Here is a 19,314-nt window from a genome sequence, read left to right on the forward strand (position 1 = left end):
TGTTTGCTTTCGCCCTCGTTGCGATCCTTTCTCTCGCCCTCGTTGCGATCGAGCCTTTTCCTTTCTCTCGCCCTCGTTGCGATCGAGCCTTTTCTCTTCTCTCGCCCTCGTTGCGATTGAGATCTTCCCTTTCTCTTGCCCTAGTTGCAATCGAGATCCTTTGTCCCTCCGTAGCCGAACTATGGCAACTCTGATTCTCATGTTCAGATGAGATACGTAGGCACGAGACGCGATGTCTTGTCGAGTTTGACTAACAACTAACACTAATCCTTGTTTGCTTTCGCCCTCGTTGCGATCCTTTCTCTCGCCCTCGTTGCGATTGAGAACTCCCCTTTCTCTTGCCCTAGTTGCAATCGAGACCCCCCTTGCTTCCTGTGCAAGTTAGGTTAGGTGTGGCTTGCTTCCTGTGCAAGTCATGTCTAAGATAGGTTGGCCCTCGCGCCATTTAGCTAGAAACCTTAACTTAGGGACGACTTTGCATGACAACATCTAGGCTCGAGTCGTAGTCTCCCTAGAGTTGTGTCTCCCTCTGTTATCTGGTTAGGCTAGATCCTTTTGTCCCTGCGTAGGGGAACTACATCGCCCTGATCTTCATACCAGATGAAGTATGTAGGCAGGAGATTGAGCTGATCTCTCCGGGCGCCTTTCCTTTTTCTTTTTGTGTGCTTGACAGTTATAGGCTCGAGTCCCCGACTCCCTATTAACTTGTTGTGTTGTTGTGTGCTTGGAAGCCGATGTAAGTCCATCGAGTGGCATTTGGGTTCCAGTGTGCGTGTGTCTTGGTTCGGATGCCGATATAAGTCCAGTGATTGGCAGTCGGGCTCCACGTTTGCCTTTGTCTGTGTGTTTGTGTGTGTGTCAGCCGAGCTGCGAATGCTCTGATTCTTCTCTCGTCCGAGAAGATACGTATGCATAGGATGCGATATCCTAGCGAGCATGTGTCGTTTCCCCAGTCCGAACTACTTCGACTCTGATGTCTATGCCTGATAGACTAAGTAGGCCCAGGATACGATATCCTGCCGAGTCAGTTTCAGTCAGTCTCTTTGGTCTCTTTCAGCCAGTGTGTGTGTGTTTGAGCAGTGTTTTAGCAACCAATCTTCCTTCCTTTTGTGCGTGGATCCGGTAGAGTACTACGGATGCGTAGGGGTGCTAATACCTTCCCTTCGCATAACCGACTCCCGAACCCATCCTCTTTGGTCGTGAGACCATGTTCTTTCCTAGGTTTACTCTGAGCGTTTCCTTTCCCTCTTTTGGGATAAATAACGCACGGTGGCGGCTCTGTTGTTTCTTCTTTTCCCACCGGTTTTTCGCGTGATGCGACACATATAACGGGTTAATCAATGTAGGATGTGGAATGGAAGGAACAGCGAGAATAACATTACTGATTGTGGCGCCTTTTCGAAGCTCTTCCTCTCTTTCCATAATTTTTACAACTTTCGGCATCTGATCCATCTTGCCTTTCATGTCGTTCACATCCTTTCTCATCTCAACTTGATTTTGTTCCAAGCGCTCCATTGTCCTTTAGTAGTTCTCTAAGGTTCGATATGAGTACCGGGAAGTCAGCCTGTTATTTGTGGACAAAGGCGGGATGAGTTTTTTTGTTTTGGAAAATGTTATGCAATGCAATGCATGAATTTTTTATTTTTTTTGGTATGCAAAGAAAATGCAATGCAAGTATAGTTAGGATCTGGGATAACATGAGTATTGCCAAAATAACCTAACAAGTAGGTTTCTCTATAATGGATAGTTCTAGGCTTTCTACCCATAAACCACTCACAGGGTTGGCTATGAGATTTTGGATAAGGTTTCCAGAGTCATGGAATCTAATTGTATCGATGTCCTACAGCAGGCTAGCCGTTTTATGACGAGAATGACGAAAGGTCTATTCTTGAAGGGGTTTCATATTAGGCACACAAGGAGTGCTCCTTGGAGACTAACATTACGCAACCACCAAAATAGAAATTGGTTTTGAGAGTGGTTCCCATAGTCACAAATCCTTCATGAATTAACATCATGCGACAGGCTAGCTATCTTACAACGAGATCTACAAAAATGTCTACTCTAGGAGAAGTCTTCTTGCTAGGCACACAAGAGTGATCCTTGGAGACTAACACTACACAACTTTCAATTCTAAACTATGTGTTCTCTCTTCTTTTTCCAAAGCATGGTTGTAGAGCTTTACTCATGATATCATCCCAGGATCCACAAACAAGTATGATAATGAGCATATATATAAAAAGAGAAAACATAAAAGAAAGCAAGTAAACAAACATGTAATGGAAAAAAGCAAACAAAAAGAAAACAAATAAGACAAATCAAAATTCATCGCAAAGTTAACTAAGTTAGGCTGATCTCTTACAATATTCCGAGATTGATTTTGCTAACGTTACAGTGCCTTGGTGGAAAGTTTAAAATCCATGTCATATTTTGGAGACAATTTAGTTGACATGTCATATCAAAGTTTGTCAATATAAGTGTTATCACATCAGCACATAAAACGTAAATGAGATATGAGACAAAACACATGAAAAATTAAAATTAAACATTTAAAAAGCTTATTTTAAAATGGAGGAATCAAAACATCATTTTTATGAAAATAGAGGTCCAAAATATTTAAATCTATTAGAATTTTTGTGTAATTTTTTAATAACTATAAACTACATTTAATAAATTATCTTGAAAATTTTTTGAAATAAAATTGAAGCGTTTAAATTTAAAAAGTAAATTATAAAGAAAATAAGATAATGATTTTAAATAAAAGAAGTTAATAAAGTAAAAATGGTATTGTTAGCTGGGGATTTCGACAAATAGCTGAAGGTTTTTGGAAATAATAAAGTTTTGAGAATAAGCAAAAGATGAATGTGTCGAAGCTGTTTAAATTTTCTTTGTGGGTGAGCAATTCTTTGTTGTCGAAGCCTGGAACTTAGAAGATTTTTTGGGTTTTCATAAAGCTCTCTTCGATATAAGTGTTCACATAGTCGAAGCTCCAAGCGGAAGTATTTGAAATTTAAACAAAGTCGTTTCGTCAGATCAACACGTGGAAACCTCTAAGATATGCAACGCTTGGGAACGGCGAACGTGGCAGTCATATATGTAAAGGCCGTTAGGATCAAATTACTATAAATAGGGGTCTTAGTTTTAGATTCAAGGGGTGTTCAAACAAATATACAGAAATTCACAAAATACACTCGAAGTACCGGAGCGAGAGAAAAGAGTTTTACGCTGAAAATGTATGTATGAAGAACACCATAAGTTTCGTTTATGTTATATTTTTCATACCAATTGTTTAAATTAAAGTATTTTACTGCCTTTTTTATCTGTCGAATTGCCCTTACTTTTTAGTAGTTTATCATCACTTTTATTTCTGCATTTACATTTCGCCAGAATCTTCATTTCCAGTACTTTCTTAAAACATAAAGCATTTACTTCGAGTCATTTATCTTTACCTTTCCTAAGTCTTTTCGTTATCTTCCAGAAACCTTTTAATACCAATTTATCGTCATTTATTTTGTTCATAAAGTCATAAGTTTCGCTTAGAATTGTTGTCTAAACACTTTTCGTCATTCACAAATTAGAAACAAACTTAACCATGAGTCAAATCACCGTAATAATAATTCTTAAAACACATGTCCTAGGATCAATCTAGTCGATCCTGTGAGTTACCAAAAATATATAAATTTGGAAGACTAGCGGTTGTTTATCAGAAATCACTGGTAAACAAATTGGCACACCCGGTGGGACAGTGTCAAAAGAATTGTTGATTACAATAGTTGTTTTACAATACGCAAAATTGCAGTTATTCTTTTGGTTCAAAAATTAGTGTTGTATGATCCTTAGAAGTGGCAGGATAACCAACAATTCACAACCTATAACCAACAGAAAAAATGCAAAAAAGATGGTTAATACAACCAGTCAAGGGGAACAATTCTCCCCCAGGGAACGAGCACAATCGGAGCGAATTCGATTAATGTATCCACTGAAATCCCTAATGTACAGGCCATACCAATGTCTGGATCCATGGCCTTGCATAATTCGACAATAATGCCTATCATATCAGGCGTGGCAGATACTCCTGCAGTTTCAACCCCTAGGCCACCAGGATTCGAAAACTTTAGGCCTGTGAGAGATTACCCTTATGGAATGCCATCAACTGCCATGGCAGGGCTTCAAAACAATTCTTCCATATATACTCAACCACATAATACGGTTATTTCTCCAATTCAAAATTCTGGATCTGGCATGAACCATGTAGGTCGAAATAACCAATCACAAGGAATCCCCACCCTACTACCTACCCTTACAATGAATAATCAGGCAGCCTTTAGACAACAAATGGATGCCAGTAACCATGATATGGTAGGAATTATGGCAAGAGAAATGAATACCATTTTCTCTCCTTTAATACAAAATGTGAATAGGACTAATACTGACAATGCCCAAACATACCAACAATTGTCAGCACAGATGGGACGCATAGCAGATTTTCTAGGCGCCCCACAACCTGCTGTTCGATGCAGGCCAAACCAGGTTATAATCCAGGGCGAAGAACCAATGATAGATCAGGTTCGACCACAAAGGAAAGCCCCTGACGAAATAGTCACGGGGGCAAGATTGGAACAACAGCCAATTCGATGGGAAGTCCCTGAAGAACAACCTAGGAAAGTGATAATGGTTAATAGAGACCAGAACGCAGACGAAGTAATTCATAGGGTCAGGCGGGAAAACATGATGGAAAATGACCTAACCAGTATGATAGAGAGAATCATGGCCCAGAATGGTCTAAACACAAGACTTCGACGGCCAAATTATTCTTCTCCTCTATCGGAATATGTCCTGCAAACAGAATTACCAAGGGGTTGTAAAATCCCTAAGTTCACCAAATTCTCAGGAGATACTAGTGAATCCACTATAGAGCATATAGCCAGATACATGACTGAGGCAGGGGATTTGGCGAACAATGAGAACTTGAGGATGAAATATTTCCCTAGTTCTTTAACAAAGAACGCCTTCACGTGGTTTACGACTTTGCCACCAAATTCCATAGATGCTTGGCCCCAGTTAGAAAGATTGTTTCATGAACAATTCTACATGGGCCAAACTAAGATAAGCCTTAAGGAATTAGCCAACATCAAGAGAAAATTCACCGAACCTATAAATGATTATCTGAATAGGTTCCATTTGTTAAAGTCTAGATGCTTTACAATAGTGCCTGAACACGAGTTGGTCGAAATGGCCGCGGGAGGTCTGGACTATTCCATCAGGAGAAAGTTAGATACCCAGCATCTAAGAGACATGGCCCAATTAGCAGATAGGGTTCGACAGGTCGAACGCTTAAAATCTAAAAAGGCCAGAGCGAATAAGAATCATAAGAAAGAGAGAGTTGCTTATGTCGAATTCGAAGACGAAGAGTCTGAAATTGCTGAAGGCCCCTATGGTCTTGAGGAATTCGAAGTAGATTTGGCAGAATTAAAAGAAACACCACCCTACGCCTGCAAATTACTTACACCGTCGAACGGCAGAAATCCTGTCGAAACTGAAAAGGATGAGAGATTTCCCAAAAAGACTTATACATTTGATGTTACCAAATGTGACGAGATCTTCGATCTATTAGTAAAAGATGGCCAAATGATAGTGCCTCCTAATACCAAGATTCCTTCGTTAGAACAACGAAAGAAACGAGGTTTCTATAAATATCACAGTTTCTTGGGCCATAAAACTTCACAATGCTTTCTTTTCAGGGATCTTATTCAGAATGCAATCAGAGATGGCCGCCTCAAGTTCGCCGACAAAGGAAAAAACCAGATGAAAGTTTATACTGATCCCCTTAACATTGCTGAGACCAACTATGTTGAACCTGTCGAAATCAACATGGTTGACGTAAGGGAAATGGAGGCTGTAAAAGCAACAGGAACTGGAGGCTACACATTGGATGGAAAGCAGGCTACTGATGGTCTAAGTAACGACGTTTCCTTTGGAACTTCTGTCAAAGGCAAACAGGTTGCTAACGTCGAACCAAGGACCACTGAAGGTCTTAAAGGGAAAACAATCGAGGCTACTGAGGGCCTAAGAAAGAAGTTCGAAGCAATTTCAATCACTGATGGCGCTAGTTTGGGTGTCAACATGGTAGACCTAAAGCAAATCCCCCCAGAAATGGAGGAAGTGGAGGAATGTTTGAAGATGGAGCAAGAAGGGATGAATCTTGGCTATCCCAAAGCCAACGAAATCCTACGTGAGTATCTCTGGAGATGTCACAAAAAGAATGCTGACATGTTTCTGTGCCCAAGATGCAGCATCAGGACCTCTCGAAGGGTGGCTGAGGATTACGAGAGGTGGCAACGAACAAAGACCGAGAGAAACTGGAGGAAAGAAAGCCAATTACAAAAGGTGTATCCCACATCAGGAGAAAGCCTTCTGGGTTTCATTGTGCGCTGCTACAAATATGAAACAGAATGTTTGATGTGTCCCAGGTGTGGGGCAGTGTATAATAGAGAATTGGCCGAAGCATTTGAAAGAATCCCATATGACCAAGGTTGGGACGGACATGGAGGAAATCCAAACATGTATAGCTTCGACAAGAGGGGAGCACCTAGGAGGCCAGATAGCCCTCACCCAGGGGCAAAGAGAGTCATGTTTAAATTGCCAGCAGAAGTCCCTAAGGACAAGTGGACTCAGGCGGGACCAAAGAAAGGAAAGTGGAGGAGTTTCAAAGATGGAGGAAGAACCTCGTGGGCGTACAGAAAACAATTTCAGGCGTCCAAAAGAGAGGCTATCAGGCTAGAAAATTTCAAAGGAAAGAACCCGATGTCGAGATCCCAATGGAGAAGGCATCAAAGGACGAGGAAAGCAGAAAGAGAAATGAATCAAAAAGAAACTGGAGAATCCAGCAGCGTAAAGAATCCCCCAAATATCATGGATTCGACCAAACCACCCGTAGGAAGAAAGTTATTTTCATATGAAAACATAACTCAGAAGGTTCGGAAGGAACAAGCGAAAGAAGAGGAAATGCTCACAGATGATTTCGAGTCCGACGGAGTGTCTTCTGTGAATATGAATTGTAACGTGGTCTCAGTCTTGCCGTACGAGTACAACCAGGAAATAGAGGTCGAAGATAATGAGGAAGTGAACGCTGCGGAGATGGCGAAGCATCAACCAGTGTGTTATTATGTTCTGAACAGTGGTGCTATCGAAGAACAGAACGCTATGTTCGAAAGGCCGCACCAGGGGATGCAGAGTCACCTCAAGCCCCTATACATTAGGGCCAAAGTTGGACAGGTGGGAGTGAATAAAGTCTTGGTGGACGGGGGAGCAACAGTAAATTTGATGCCCCAATTCATGTTGAAAAAGATAGGGATGTTCGATACTGACGTTAAACCTCACAACATGGTACTGTCAAATTATGAAGGTAAGATAGGACAGACGTTGGGCGTCATACAAGTGGACTTAACTGTTGGGTCAATCACAAGGCCAACGATGTTTATGGTAATACCTGCAAAATCAAATTATAACTTACTACGGGGGAGAGAATGGATACATGGAATAGGAGCGGTCCCTTCGACCATGCATCAAAGAATATCTATCCGGAGAGAAGATGGCGTGGTAGAGAATGTCGAAGCCGACCAAAGTTACTTCAGGGCAGAAGTAAACCTTGTGGACAAGAGAAACTTCGACAGGAATTTGGCGCACATAGGACCATGTTACCCAGCGGAAGAAGACTACGCCCCAAATAAAAATGCCTTGTACTTCTTGACTCTCCACCCAAATGGCTTTCACTGGGATAGAGAGATTATGGGAGACCCAGAAATAGGAGAATCATCTGAAATACGGCCAACAGGCTGGGATGAAGACCTGTACTATGACTGAGTCTTCTTTCTTCGATAAGATTTCGGTCTACATGGCTGAGAACAAAAGACAAGCGGCTCTCGAAGCCGAGATAACAAACATGGCTAACAAAGCCACATATAGTGAAATCTGTGATACAGGACCAGGGGAGTTCTTTAAACCAAAACCCCCTGACGAACAAGTATCTGTGGAACCAGCAGAACAGAGGTTGGACGCCATCTACGACGAAGAGCCTCTGGGATTTGAAAAAGATCCAGTAACGTCAAGTGCAAATATGTTAGTGCAAGACCCTCTCGAAGAGATTGATCTCGGAGATGGAAGTGCAAAAAGAATTACCTACATCAGCGCTAAACTGGACCCCAAGTTGAAAGTGAGAGTTATTGAATTACTAAGGAAGAACAAAGATTGCTTCGCTTGGGATTACGACGAGATGCCTGGTTTGAAGAGGGACCTGGTCGAATTAAAGCTGCCTATAAAGGATGGCAAGAAGCCCATCAAGCAGACCCCAAGAAGATTCGCACCAGAAATCCTCACAAAGATAAAAAAAGAGGTCGAAAGACTTCTTCGTTGCAACTTCATCAGGACCACAAGGTATGTCGATTGGATTGCTAATATTGTCCCTGTTATCAAGAAAAATGGCTCTTTGCGAGTATGTATAGATTTTCGTGATCTAAATGCAGCAACCCCTAAGGATGAGTATCCAATGCATGTGGAAGAGATGTTGGTTGACTCAGCCGTAGGCTATGAGTATCTCAGCATGCTTGATGGATATTCTGGCTATAACCATATTTTCATCGCAGAAGAAGATGTTTCTAAAACAACTTTTCGATGTCCAGGGGCAATAGGCCGTTATGAGTGGATAGTCATGCCTTTTGGCCTAAAAAACGCGGGGGCAACATACCAGCGAGCAATGAATTCTATATTTCACGATTATATAGAGACATTCATGCACGTATACATATATGACATTGTAATAAAATCTACGTCAGATGAAGATCATCTATCCCATCTCAGCCAATCATTCGAAAGAATGAGAAAACATGGCTTAAAAATGAATCCTCTTAAATGTGCATTCTTTGTGCAGGCTGGAGATTTTCTAGGTTTTGTGGTCCACAAAAAGGGGATAGAGATCAATCAGAACAAGACGAAGGCTGTTATGGAGACCAAAGCACCATCAAGCAAAAAAGAATTGCAATCATTATTAGGAAAGATAAACTTCCTAAGAAGATTCATCTCGAATTTAAGTGGTCGAACTCAAGCCTTCTCTCCCTTTTTGCGCCTGAAACAAGGGAAGTTCGAATGGAATGACGAACACCAAAAGGCATTCGACAAGATCAAACATTATCTGACGAATCCTCCTATCTTGGCACCACCATGTGGAAAGAAGCCTATGAGAATGTATATATCAGCTTCCGACACTACCATAGGTAGTATGTTGGCGCAAGAGAATGAAGATGGCGTCGGAAGAGCCATTTATTACCTTAGTAGGGTTTTAAATGATGCAGAGACTAGATACACTTCAATAGAAAAGTTGTGTCTTTGTTTGCATTTCTCTTGTACTAAACTCAAGTATTATATAAAACCTATTGATTTATACGTCTCTTCGCATTTTGATGTCATCAAGTATATGTTATCTAAGCCAATAATGCACAGTCGAATTGGCAAATGGGCTTTAGCGCTCACTGAATACTCTCTAACCTTTATGCCTTTAAAGGCAATGAAGGGACAAATAGTATCAGATTTTATTGTAGACCATGCACTAGTCGAAAATCCTCAATTTTAAGTTGAGTTGAAACCTTGGAAATTATTCTTCGACGGTTCCACTCATAAGAATGGAAGTGGGATTGGGATAATCTTAATTTCTCCTGACAGAATTCCAACAAAACTCAAATATAGAATTGAAGGTCCCCTTTGTTCCAACAACGAAGCAGAGTATGAAGCTCTTATTGCAGGACTTGAGGCTTTGATGGAATTGGGGGCAACTAGGGTCGAAATTAAAGGAGATTCAGAATTAGTAATCAAGCAACTGACGAAGGAGTACAAATGTATAAAAGAAAATTTGATTATGTACTTCATCATTGCAAATAGGTTACTCAAAAAATTCGAATACGTCGACATAAAACATGTCCCTAGAATAAAAAACTAAGAGGCTAATGACTTAGCACAAATAGCCTCAGCGTATAGAATTTCAGAAGAAAAGCTAGAAGAACTTGTCGAAGTAAGAGGAAAGGCAATGGCTGCCAGATTATCTCCGACAGATTTGGAAAGCACCCAGTTAGGATATGCTAACAAAGAAGAGTTTGAAGTTTTGGCCATTGATACCTTGATAGATACAGATTGGAGGAATCCAATTATTAATCATCTCAAGGACCCTTCGACAGACACAGAAAGAAAAACCAAGTACAAGGCTTTATCTTATGTATTGATAGGGAATGAATTATTCAAGAAAACCCCTGAAGGGATCCTGTTGAAATGCTTAGGAGAAAGTGAAGCTTACTTGGCATTATCTAGTATACATAGTGGAGCTTGTGGAGCACATCAGGCAGGCCACAAGATGAAATGGTTGCTTTTCAGATATGGAATGTATTGGCCCACCATGTTAAAAGATTGTATAGAGTTTGCTAAGGGTTGCCAAGAATGTCAAATACATGCAGGAATTCAACATGCTCCTGCAAGTGAACTTCATACAATTATTAAGCCTTGGCCCTTCAGAGGTTGGGCATTAGATCTAATTGGGGAAATTAGACCCAATTCATCCAAAGGTCAAAGATACATACTTGTAGGAATTGACTATTTCACTAAATGGGTCGAAGCAGAACCTTTAGTAAATGTGGATCAAGAAACTGTTATCGAATTCATTCAAAGGTAAATTTTATACAGATTTGGAATCCCATAAAGTATAACAACAGATCAAGGATCATTTTTTACTGGTCGAAAGATGCAAGAATTTGCAAAGGAAATGGGGTTCAAATTGTTAACATCCACACCCTATTATGCTCAAGCCAATGGGCAAGTTGAAGCAGCCAACAAAGTAATAATTGGGCTAATCAAAAAGCATGTAGGAAAAAAGCCAAAAAATTGGCACAAAACTTTAGACCAAGCACTCTGGGCTTGTGGAACCTCCTCTAAAGAAGCCACTAACACTACACCTTTCCAGCTTACATTTGGACACGATGCAGTACTACCTGTCGAAGTCTACTTGCAATCAGTAAGAATCCAAAGACAAGGAGAAATTCCATCTGACTTATATTGGGAAATGATGATAAATGAGCTGGTGGATTTGGACGAAGAAAGGTTACATGCGTTAGAAGTATTAAGAAGACAGAAGGAGAGGGTAGCAAGGGCATACAATAAGAGGGTCAAAGGTAAAACCTTTACTATGAATGATTTAGTATGGAAAGTCATATTGCCTATGGATCGAAAGAATAAGGCATTAGGAAAATGGTCTCCACATTGGGAAGGACCTTTCCGAATTCTAAAAGCCTTTTCAAACAATGCATACGAAATAGAAGAATTAGTAGAGGATCGAAGAATCCTAAAAGTAAATGGAAAATACTTAAAGAAGTATAAACCATTCATGCACGAAGTTAGAATCATAACAGCATAATAAGTAAAGAACTATCATGGCCAAAATGGTGAAGATATTTAAACTCAAAATAAGTGCCAAAATGGTTTTCGTCTTAATCAAGTTACAAATAAACAAGAGTCGAATAAAGAAAATACAGGAGTAAATAAAAAAGGAATAGTGGCCCTCATCCGATCATATTTCTTCTTCGCCAAGCCAATCTTATACTGAACAGCCGTTTGAACTCCTCTGAGGCGTGCAATATCTTCGTTCATAGCCGTAGCTTTTTCGACGTGGTCCACGCTTTGCTTCGCCAGATCATCAGCTTCAGTACTATCCAAGCCTCGGATAGCAGCCTGCTTCGCCTTAGCATCAGAAATCTTTTGCTGCAATTCTGCAATATGAGATTCCCAGAGGCGTATCGAAGTAGTGTAAGTATCGAACTCTGCTTGGGCTGATTTTCTGGAAGCGGCTAACTCTTCAGAAGCTTGTGAAGTTCGAAGGGCATTGTCAAACTCAATGGCTTGAGCTTTTTCAGTCGACATCAGTTTAGCTTTGGCATCCACTTCCCTATGATATTCAGCACAAACTTGGTCAATGAGGTTTTGAATATCAATAAGGGCTTCACCTACATCAGTGGGGCAAGCAGTGATTTTAATCTTGCTTATCAGCTTCTTTATGCTAAAGCTCGCCCCCACATTATTCCTTAGCTCATCAAAGAGATTTACGTCAAAAACTGCCTTCTTCACCTGCTGAAGGAGTTCTTCATGTGATGCTTCGTTTGCACTAGCACCAGATTGGGTCGAAGCTCCAGAAACACTTTGCTCTAAAGAAGACTCTCTTTGAGCCATCATTAACCTCACATACTTAAGGGGGTCATTTTGTTTTAAGGATCTTTTCTCCTCCTCAGTAAGTGGTGTGGGCGAAGTTTGGGTGATGGATGGTCGAACTTTAGTGGGATTTGAGACCGTATCGATGCTGGCATTACTAGTTCCAGTTTGATTTCCCTCAGTATCAGCTTCTCCCATATTTATGTCTTCATCTTCTCGAAAATACCCCTCAATTTCATCTGAATCCTGATCGTCCTCATCAGCATCATTTGAAGGGAACGCAACTCTGGTGGGAGAATCACTAGGAGTATTCTCAGAGTTTTCTTTCCCTGTTGAGTCCTTTTCGTCAACGTGCTTCGAATCTCTTTTACCATCTTCACCAGGAGAAGAGGTTTCTTCTTCATTCTGAGCGTTGTCTTCTTCAAGATTGTGAGCTCCAGTCGAAGATCCTTTGTTTTGGATAGCACCGCTGACTGTCGAAGGAGGAGATGGATTCATGCCGCTCGAAGGATCGCTTTGATTGGCAGTAGAAATGAGGGGAGTGGTGGCTTTGTCCTGAAAATAAAATGTTAGATTGAAAATATGAATTTGTCGAACGATAAAACACTTAAGGTCGAAGTATACCTGTTGAACCTCTGGATCAGAGACATTGCTCCCAATATGCTCCAGCGCTGCAGCACCAGAAGGCTGGGATGGAGCTTTCTTTGGAAGAGGGGGGAGAGTGTTGGTTTCGACACCTTGTTGTTGATTTGGTTGGAAAGGGGCAACTGTTGCCTTATTTTTCTTCTGTTTTTTTCTTAAGTGGAGTAGGAGGAGTATCCTCTTCATCATCTTCGACAAGAAGGATATTGGCAGGAGAGGTTTTTCTTTTCTTGGGTGTCAAGGGAGGCTTGCCACTACCCTGAAGAAAGAAAATTATAAATAATTAGAAAGAAATTCGAAAGAGACAGAAGTTATTTGAACTCTTCTTCGTTTTTTCTGGAGCGGCGCCAGAAGGCACTCCTTGGCTGAAAGAGGTAGTTGGCCTGGAAGCAGTAGTCGAACTAGCCTTCGCCACAGGTTTTTCTTTCTTCACCACCTTCCTTTCGACAGCTAAAGAAGGATGTGAGTTAGTCAAAACATGCAAATGTTTAAAAGACTGGTAAAAAACGAAAAGGAGTTGTAAAACCAAGAAATCCAAACATTCCACACCTTCACATGTCAGAGAAGTAATTCTCACTGCAGATAAATTGAAGTGAAGGAAGCCTTTGAAACTGTCAAAGGTATGTTTGGTAGCAACTACTCTTTTTGCAGGCTTTTGTTGGTCATTTTTTAGTATGTTAAAAATGTTCCCACATGTGAACCAATAAGGGTAAGGGGGAAAAATGACAAAGCAAAATCTGCACTGGGTAACTTTGGAAATTTGGGTGGTTCGCACTCAAAGGCCAAGTCATATTTCAATTCGGGTTTTATAGTTTTGAGAGATTTTCTTTTGGCAATCTGCTTTTCAAATTTTTCTTTTAAAATTGGGGCTGCATAACAAACAGTGTCAACGATGTTCGTTGGGTTATAGACAGTTTCAAAGTACTTTTGGAATGCTTGGATTTCTGCAGAATGAGTAAGCTTACCCTTGGGGACATTTTCCTGCAAAGATGAAAAAGCCTTCGTTAGACGTTCTTTGATTTCAGCAGTCGAAAACATATTCTTGGAATAGAAATCTGTCCACCAAGTGGCGAAACCATTGGTGGAATAGAACGACGGTTGGAAGGCTATTAATTGGAATTAGGCAAAATTGGCATGGAATTCTTTGTGGACGACAATGTCTCGAGCGCTCCATTCAGTCCCTGCACAGCAGATCTCGCGCTTTCGTTTGAATAAAGAGAAAGGGATAAGTTGACACAACCCAAATTGTCGAGAGACAAAATTAGGCTAATAAGCCAACAGACACACATGACTCTTTACTGGCAGAATCCTAGAAATAAGTAGCCTTGGAAGGAGAAAGGCACGCCATATGTCTTCGATCTCTGTGTTGGCATTTTTCACAGCGTCTTCGAGCGAGGCAGTGAACCAGGAAGGACCATGGGTTCGACTGGCGAAAGGAGCCATCGAAGGAAGGAAATGATGACGCTTCGAGAACATCAAGGTGTATTTGGTGAGGGAAGTTTGTAAGTTATCGACATCATCAGCTGGAGTCAGTCGAAGGAGTCTGGTGCCCTCAATGCTTCGATTCATTATCTCCGGGGCATCTTCTTCGATGTTTCCTCGTGTTGGCAAAAAAGATTCGAAAGTGGCATTAAGCCACAATTGAAGAAGCCAATAAGGCCCAGATAGTAATAGATTGGTGCCAGCTTCGTATTCCTTTAGCTTAGCACTAGCTGATCCTAGACTTTCGTACAAACTAGCCAATAAGAGTTCACTCAAACACACTCTTCGACCAGCATGCAATTGGTTAGCGAGCATTAAAAATCTCTTAGCAACTTGTAGAGATTTGCAGCAAAAGAAGAATTTAGACAACCATAGACCTAAGAATGCTATATGTTCTATATTAGAAACTTCTTCCTCATCAGCGTGATATAGATTAATGTAAGTACTAAATGAAGCATTCTTAACATTGAAGTAAATCAAGTTTTCACAGTCTTGGTAGGAGTCGAAGGTCTCTCCTGTCGGAGGAAGTCCAGCAATGGCAGCTACGTCGAAAAGTGTGGGAGTCATCATTCCACAAGGAAGATGAAAGGTTTTATAGGTACTATCCCAGAAATATAGGCTGAATAGTAATAAAGGCCGACAGTAACTAAATCCCAGCTTCGACATCTGGATTAGGTCAAAAATACCCAATTCTTTCCAAAGTGAGGCTTTCTTCTTCTCATCTTTTGTTAACCAAGCGAGATAGGATTTGTCTAGAGTTGGACAAGACCGAAAAGGTCTGAAACTATCAGTGATAAAGTCCAGTTGAAAAGCTTCTCTCTGGTTTAGATCCTCATTGTCTTTAGAAGAAATGGTTTTGTTGGCTATGGGTTTAGTAGTATGGTGACAAGGAAAAAATTGAGCGCACTTCTCTAAATGTTCGTCAGATACTAATGGGCCTAGAAACCCTAAAGCATTTCCAGAAAGAAGGGAATGAACCATTACCTGAGAAGCAAAAATTGCTTTCTGTTCTTTCAAAAGTTTTGGAGTAGTGATGTATTCTCGATCCCCAACAGTGATGGTTGTGCTAGTTGGAATGTTCTGGGAAGTAGAACTCTTTGAAGGTCCAGCACCTTTGATGTTCTTTGATTGCTTTTATTGTTTATCAGAAGACATTGTAATGGACTTTGGAGATTTTGAAGGATTAGGGTTTAGGGAAGAAGAAGCGTTTTTCAGAAAGGTTGAAGAAGATGAACTTAGAGGAAAAAATGGAGATTTTCGTGAAAAGAGAGAGAAAAAAATGACAAATGTGCTTTTATAATGTTGAACCTGTGAGGCTGACTGGTTACGCTTTACTAGGATAGTGGGCCACGTGGAAGCTTTTCTGAGAAAAGAGGACAGGGAATACTATTCATTTTCTTGGAAGTTGAAACTCATGATGGCATATAATTGCGCACACGTTCGGATGAGACGTTTTGAAAAAGTTAATCATGATTAACTGACAAACATGGACTTTTTAGGACTATGAAAGGTCTATGGTCGAAATCTGGTAAATACAAAAAATGTCTATTTCTACAGTAATTCGAAATAGACATTTCTTGGGGGCAATTTGTTAGCTGGGGATTTCGACAAATAGCTGAAGGTTTTTGGAAATATTAAAGAGTTTTGAGAATAAGCAAAAGATGACTGTGGCGAAGCTGTTTAAATTCTCTTTGTGGGTGAGCAATTCTTTGCTGTCGAAGCCTGGAACTTAGAAGATTTTTTGGGTTTTCATAAAGCTCTCTTCGACATAGGTGTTCACAGAGTCGAAGCTCCAAGCGGAAGTATTTGAAATTTAAACAAAGCGGTTTCGTCAGATCAACACGTGGAAACCTCTAAGATATGCAACGCTTGGGAACAACGAACGTGGCAGTCATATATGTAAAGGCCGTTAGGGTCAAATTACTATAAATAGGGGTCTTAGTTTTAGATTCAAGGGGTGTTCAAACAGATATATAGAAATTCACAAAATACACTCGAAGTACCGGAGCGAGAGAAAAGAGTTTTACGCTGAAAATGTATGTATGAAGAACACCATAAGTTTCGTTCATGTTATATTTTTCATACCAATTGTTTAAATTAAAGTATTTTACTGTCTTTTTTATCTGTCGAATTGACCTTACTTTTCAGTAGTTTATCATCACTTTTATTTATGCATTTACATTTCGCCAGAATCTTCATTTCCAGTACTTTCTTAAAACATAAAGCATTTACTTCGAGTCATTTATCTTTACCTTTCCTAAGTCTTTTCGTTATCTTCCAGAAACCTTTTAATACCAAGTTATCGTCATTTATTTTGTTCATAAAGTCATAAGTTTCGCTTAGAATTGTTGTCTAAACACTTTTCGTCATTCACAAATTAGAAACAAACTTAACCATGAGTCAAATCACCGTAATAATAATTCTTAAGACACATGTCATAGGATCAATCTAGTCGATCCTGTGAGTTACCAAAAATATATAAATTTGGAAGACTAGCGGTTGTTTATCAGAAATCACTGGTAAACAGGTATATATATATATATATATATATATATATATATATATATATATATATATATATATATATATTAGGTTTGTAAGGTGTGTCCAACTTTAAATGACACAATTATACAAAGCCAAAAAAAAAGAATTTTGCCATTAAAAATTTTAGTTCTCCAATAAGACTGAGTTGTTTCATAAAACAAAAAGGTTGAGCTGTAATTTTCAATTATAATTGTAACATGTTATAACCATATTAAACAACTAAATTGATCTGAATTCCCTGTATTTTACCCTAATTATAACAATATCAGTTAATGCAAACTTCAATATAAATATCCTATTTCAAAATTTATTATTCCAAACATTAATTAATTATGGCTTTTTCATATGTTAATATTCCTTTTTTTCTCTTTCTTTGCGTATGCTTAAACTTTAGCACAATTGCATTTGGGGGTAATTTTAACACTGATTTTAACATTATTTTTGGAGATAAAAGGGCTATCATACAAAATGGTGGCAATAGTATGACACTTGAAATGGATAAATATTCTGGCTCTGGCATTGGATCAAAGAATGACTATTTGTTTGGAAGGTTTGACATGCAAATTAAACTTGTGCCAGGAAACTCTGCAGGCACTGTCACTGCATATTATGTATGCATTTTATTTACAATATTCTCATATATGCAATGGTTTATTCACGTTCATAATAGTTTTAGTATGCGTTTGAAATTTAGAATAGTATATCTTAATCATATGATCACCAATATGTTGACCGTGTGAATGTGTGTTTTTGTAAATACAGATAACCTAAATCTTTATATTGCGATCACAACTGTGATTGAAGACCGCAATCTAAGACTATATTATTCTTGCGTCCACTAGCACATTTTAATATAAGGAGATTTTATTTATTGTGTAACTATTTAATTTCATATTTATATATGTGCAGCTAAGTTCTCAAGGACCACACCATGATGAGATTGATATAGAATTTTTGGGAAATTTATCGGGTGATCCATATATTCTCTCAACCAATTTATATGCTCATGGCAATGGAGGTCATGAGATGCAATACTATCTTTGGTTTGATCCCACACAAGACTTTCACACTTATTCTATTGATTGGAATCCTCAACGCATAATGTAAGTTTTCACCGACACCTCTTTAATCAAGGATGTGTTTTGTGTTTGACACATCCTAATATCTGATACTGACAGACACATGTGATTACGTTCAATTTATTTATTTTTGTGTTTGGCACGTGTTTACAGAATATTGGTGGATAACATTCCAATAAGAGTGATGCATAATAAACAAAACATTGGTGTCGCGTTTCCAACGAGGCAACCAATGAAATTATACACAACATTATGGAATGGAGATTCATGGGCAACAAGATGGGGACAAGTTAAGATTGATTGGTCAAAGGCTCCATTCGTAGCAAGTTTTAGAAACTACAATGCAAATGCATGCATTCCAAGTTCATCTAATAATTGCTATGGTTTCAATAGTGGAAAAAATAAAGGTCTAAATGGTGAAATAAAGATTAAGCTTAAAGAGATTCATGCAAAATGGAATGTTTATGATTATTGTCGTGATTTTAGACGCTATGCTCATGGTCTTCCTTATGAATGTCGTAAGACAAATATTCGTAAAGGTCTTCAAGATGAAGATTTTGAATAGAGATGATTGCATGTAATCTTGGTGATTCTTGTAGCTAAATATATATTAAATAAATTTTTTTATTGTTTTATTAGATAGTAAAAATATATATTTATTCATTGGTGAATTATTAAGTACCATAAGAAAATGGTACCAATCAAATTAATTCAAAATTTATGTATTTATTAAAAAATTAAATAGAATAAAAGTTGTATGGCATGATTGGGTGTTGAATATTATAAAAATAAATTTGTGCCTACTACAATTTTCTCTTTAAATATATGTTACTGTCTTAGGTGTTAACAAAATACAAAAAGTACATTTTTTTTTAAAAAAAAATAATTGTATTTAAGTTATTAGTAAAAAAAACTTTTTTAACTTTACCTTTACTTTTTATTTTATAAATTTTAAGAATGTGAAAAATTAATTATCAACTAATATAAGAATAAATTTATTAAAAAAAAGTGGCATTAATTTTAAAATGTGATCAAACTCATATTAACCTACTATTATTTAGATTTTTTTTAATTCTACTAATTGTTTTAGTACATTAGCTTGAAATGCAAGAAAGGAAAAAAAAAAACTCCCATCAACATTCATAATAAGTGTTTCCTCCCTATTCATTATTAATAGGAATGCTAGCAACAAATTGTATATCATCATGAAGGTTTTTAATATAGATGATTATTTGATTCAAAGTGATAACTTTCTTAGCCATTAGCACAAGGTTTGTAGTACTCCAACTTCACCATAATCATGCTAGAAATAAATTTGGTTATATTTAAGTTC

General features: G+C 38.7%; 2 protein-coding genes across 2 annotated transcripts; one reads left to right on the forward strand and one right to left on the reverse strand.

Moving 5' to 3' along the window:
• Positions 1-11,523: 11,523 nt before the first annotated feature.
• On the reverse strand, positions 11,524-13,065 carry LOC127121685 (uncharacterized). The gene is made up of 2 exons (XM_051052135.1): positions 12,859-13,065; positions 11,524-12,789 (listed from the first exon to the last, which is right to left on the reverse strand). The coding sequence occupies exons 1-2, from the start codon at positions 13,063-13,065 to the stop codon at positions 11,524-11,526; spliced, it is 1,473 nt and encodes a 490-aa protein (XP_050908092.1).
• A 4,169-nt stretch (positions 13,066-17,234) lies between these two features.
• Positions 17,235-18,546, forward strand: LOC127121687 (xyloglucan endotransglucosylase protein 1). The gene is made up of 3 exons (XM_051052136.1): positions 17,235-17,513; positions 17,812-18,005; positions 18,135-18,546. The coding sequence occupies exons 1-3, from the start codon at positions 17,235-17,237 to the stop codon at positions 18,544-18,546; spliced, it is 885 nt and encodes a 294-aa protein (XP_050908093.1).
• The last annotated feature ends 768 nt before the right edge of the window (positions 18,547-19,314 follow it).

Source organism: Lathyrus oleraceus, chromosome 2 (assembly GCF_024323335.1).
Source record: "Lathyrus oleraceus cultivar Zhongwan6 chromosome 2, CAAS_Psat_ZW6_1.0, whole genome shotgun sequence".
NCBI lineage: Eukaryota > Viridiplantae > Streptophyta > Magnoliopsida > Fabales > Fabaceae > Lathyrus > Lathyrus oleraceus.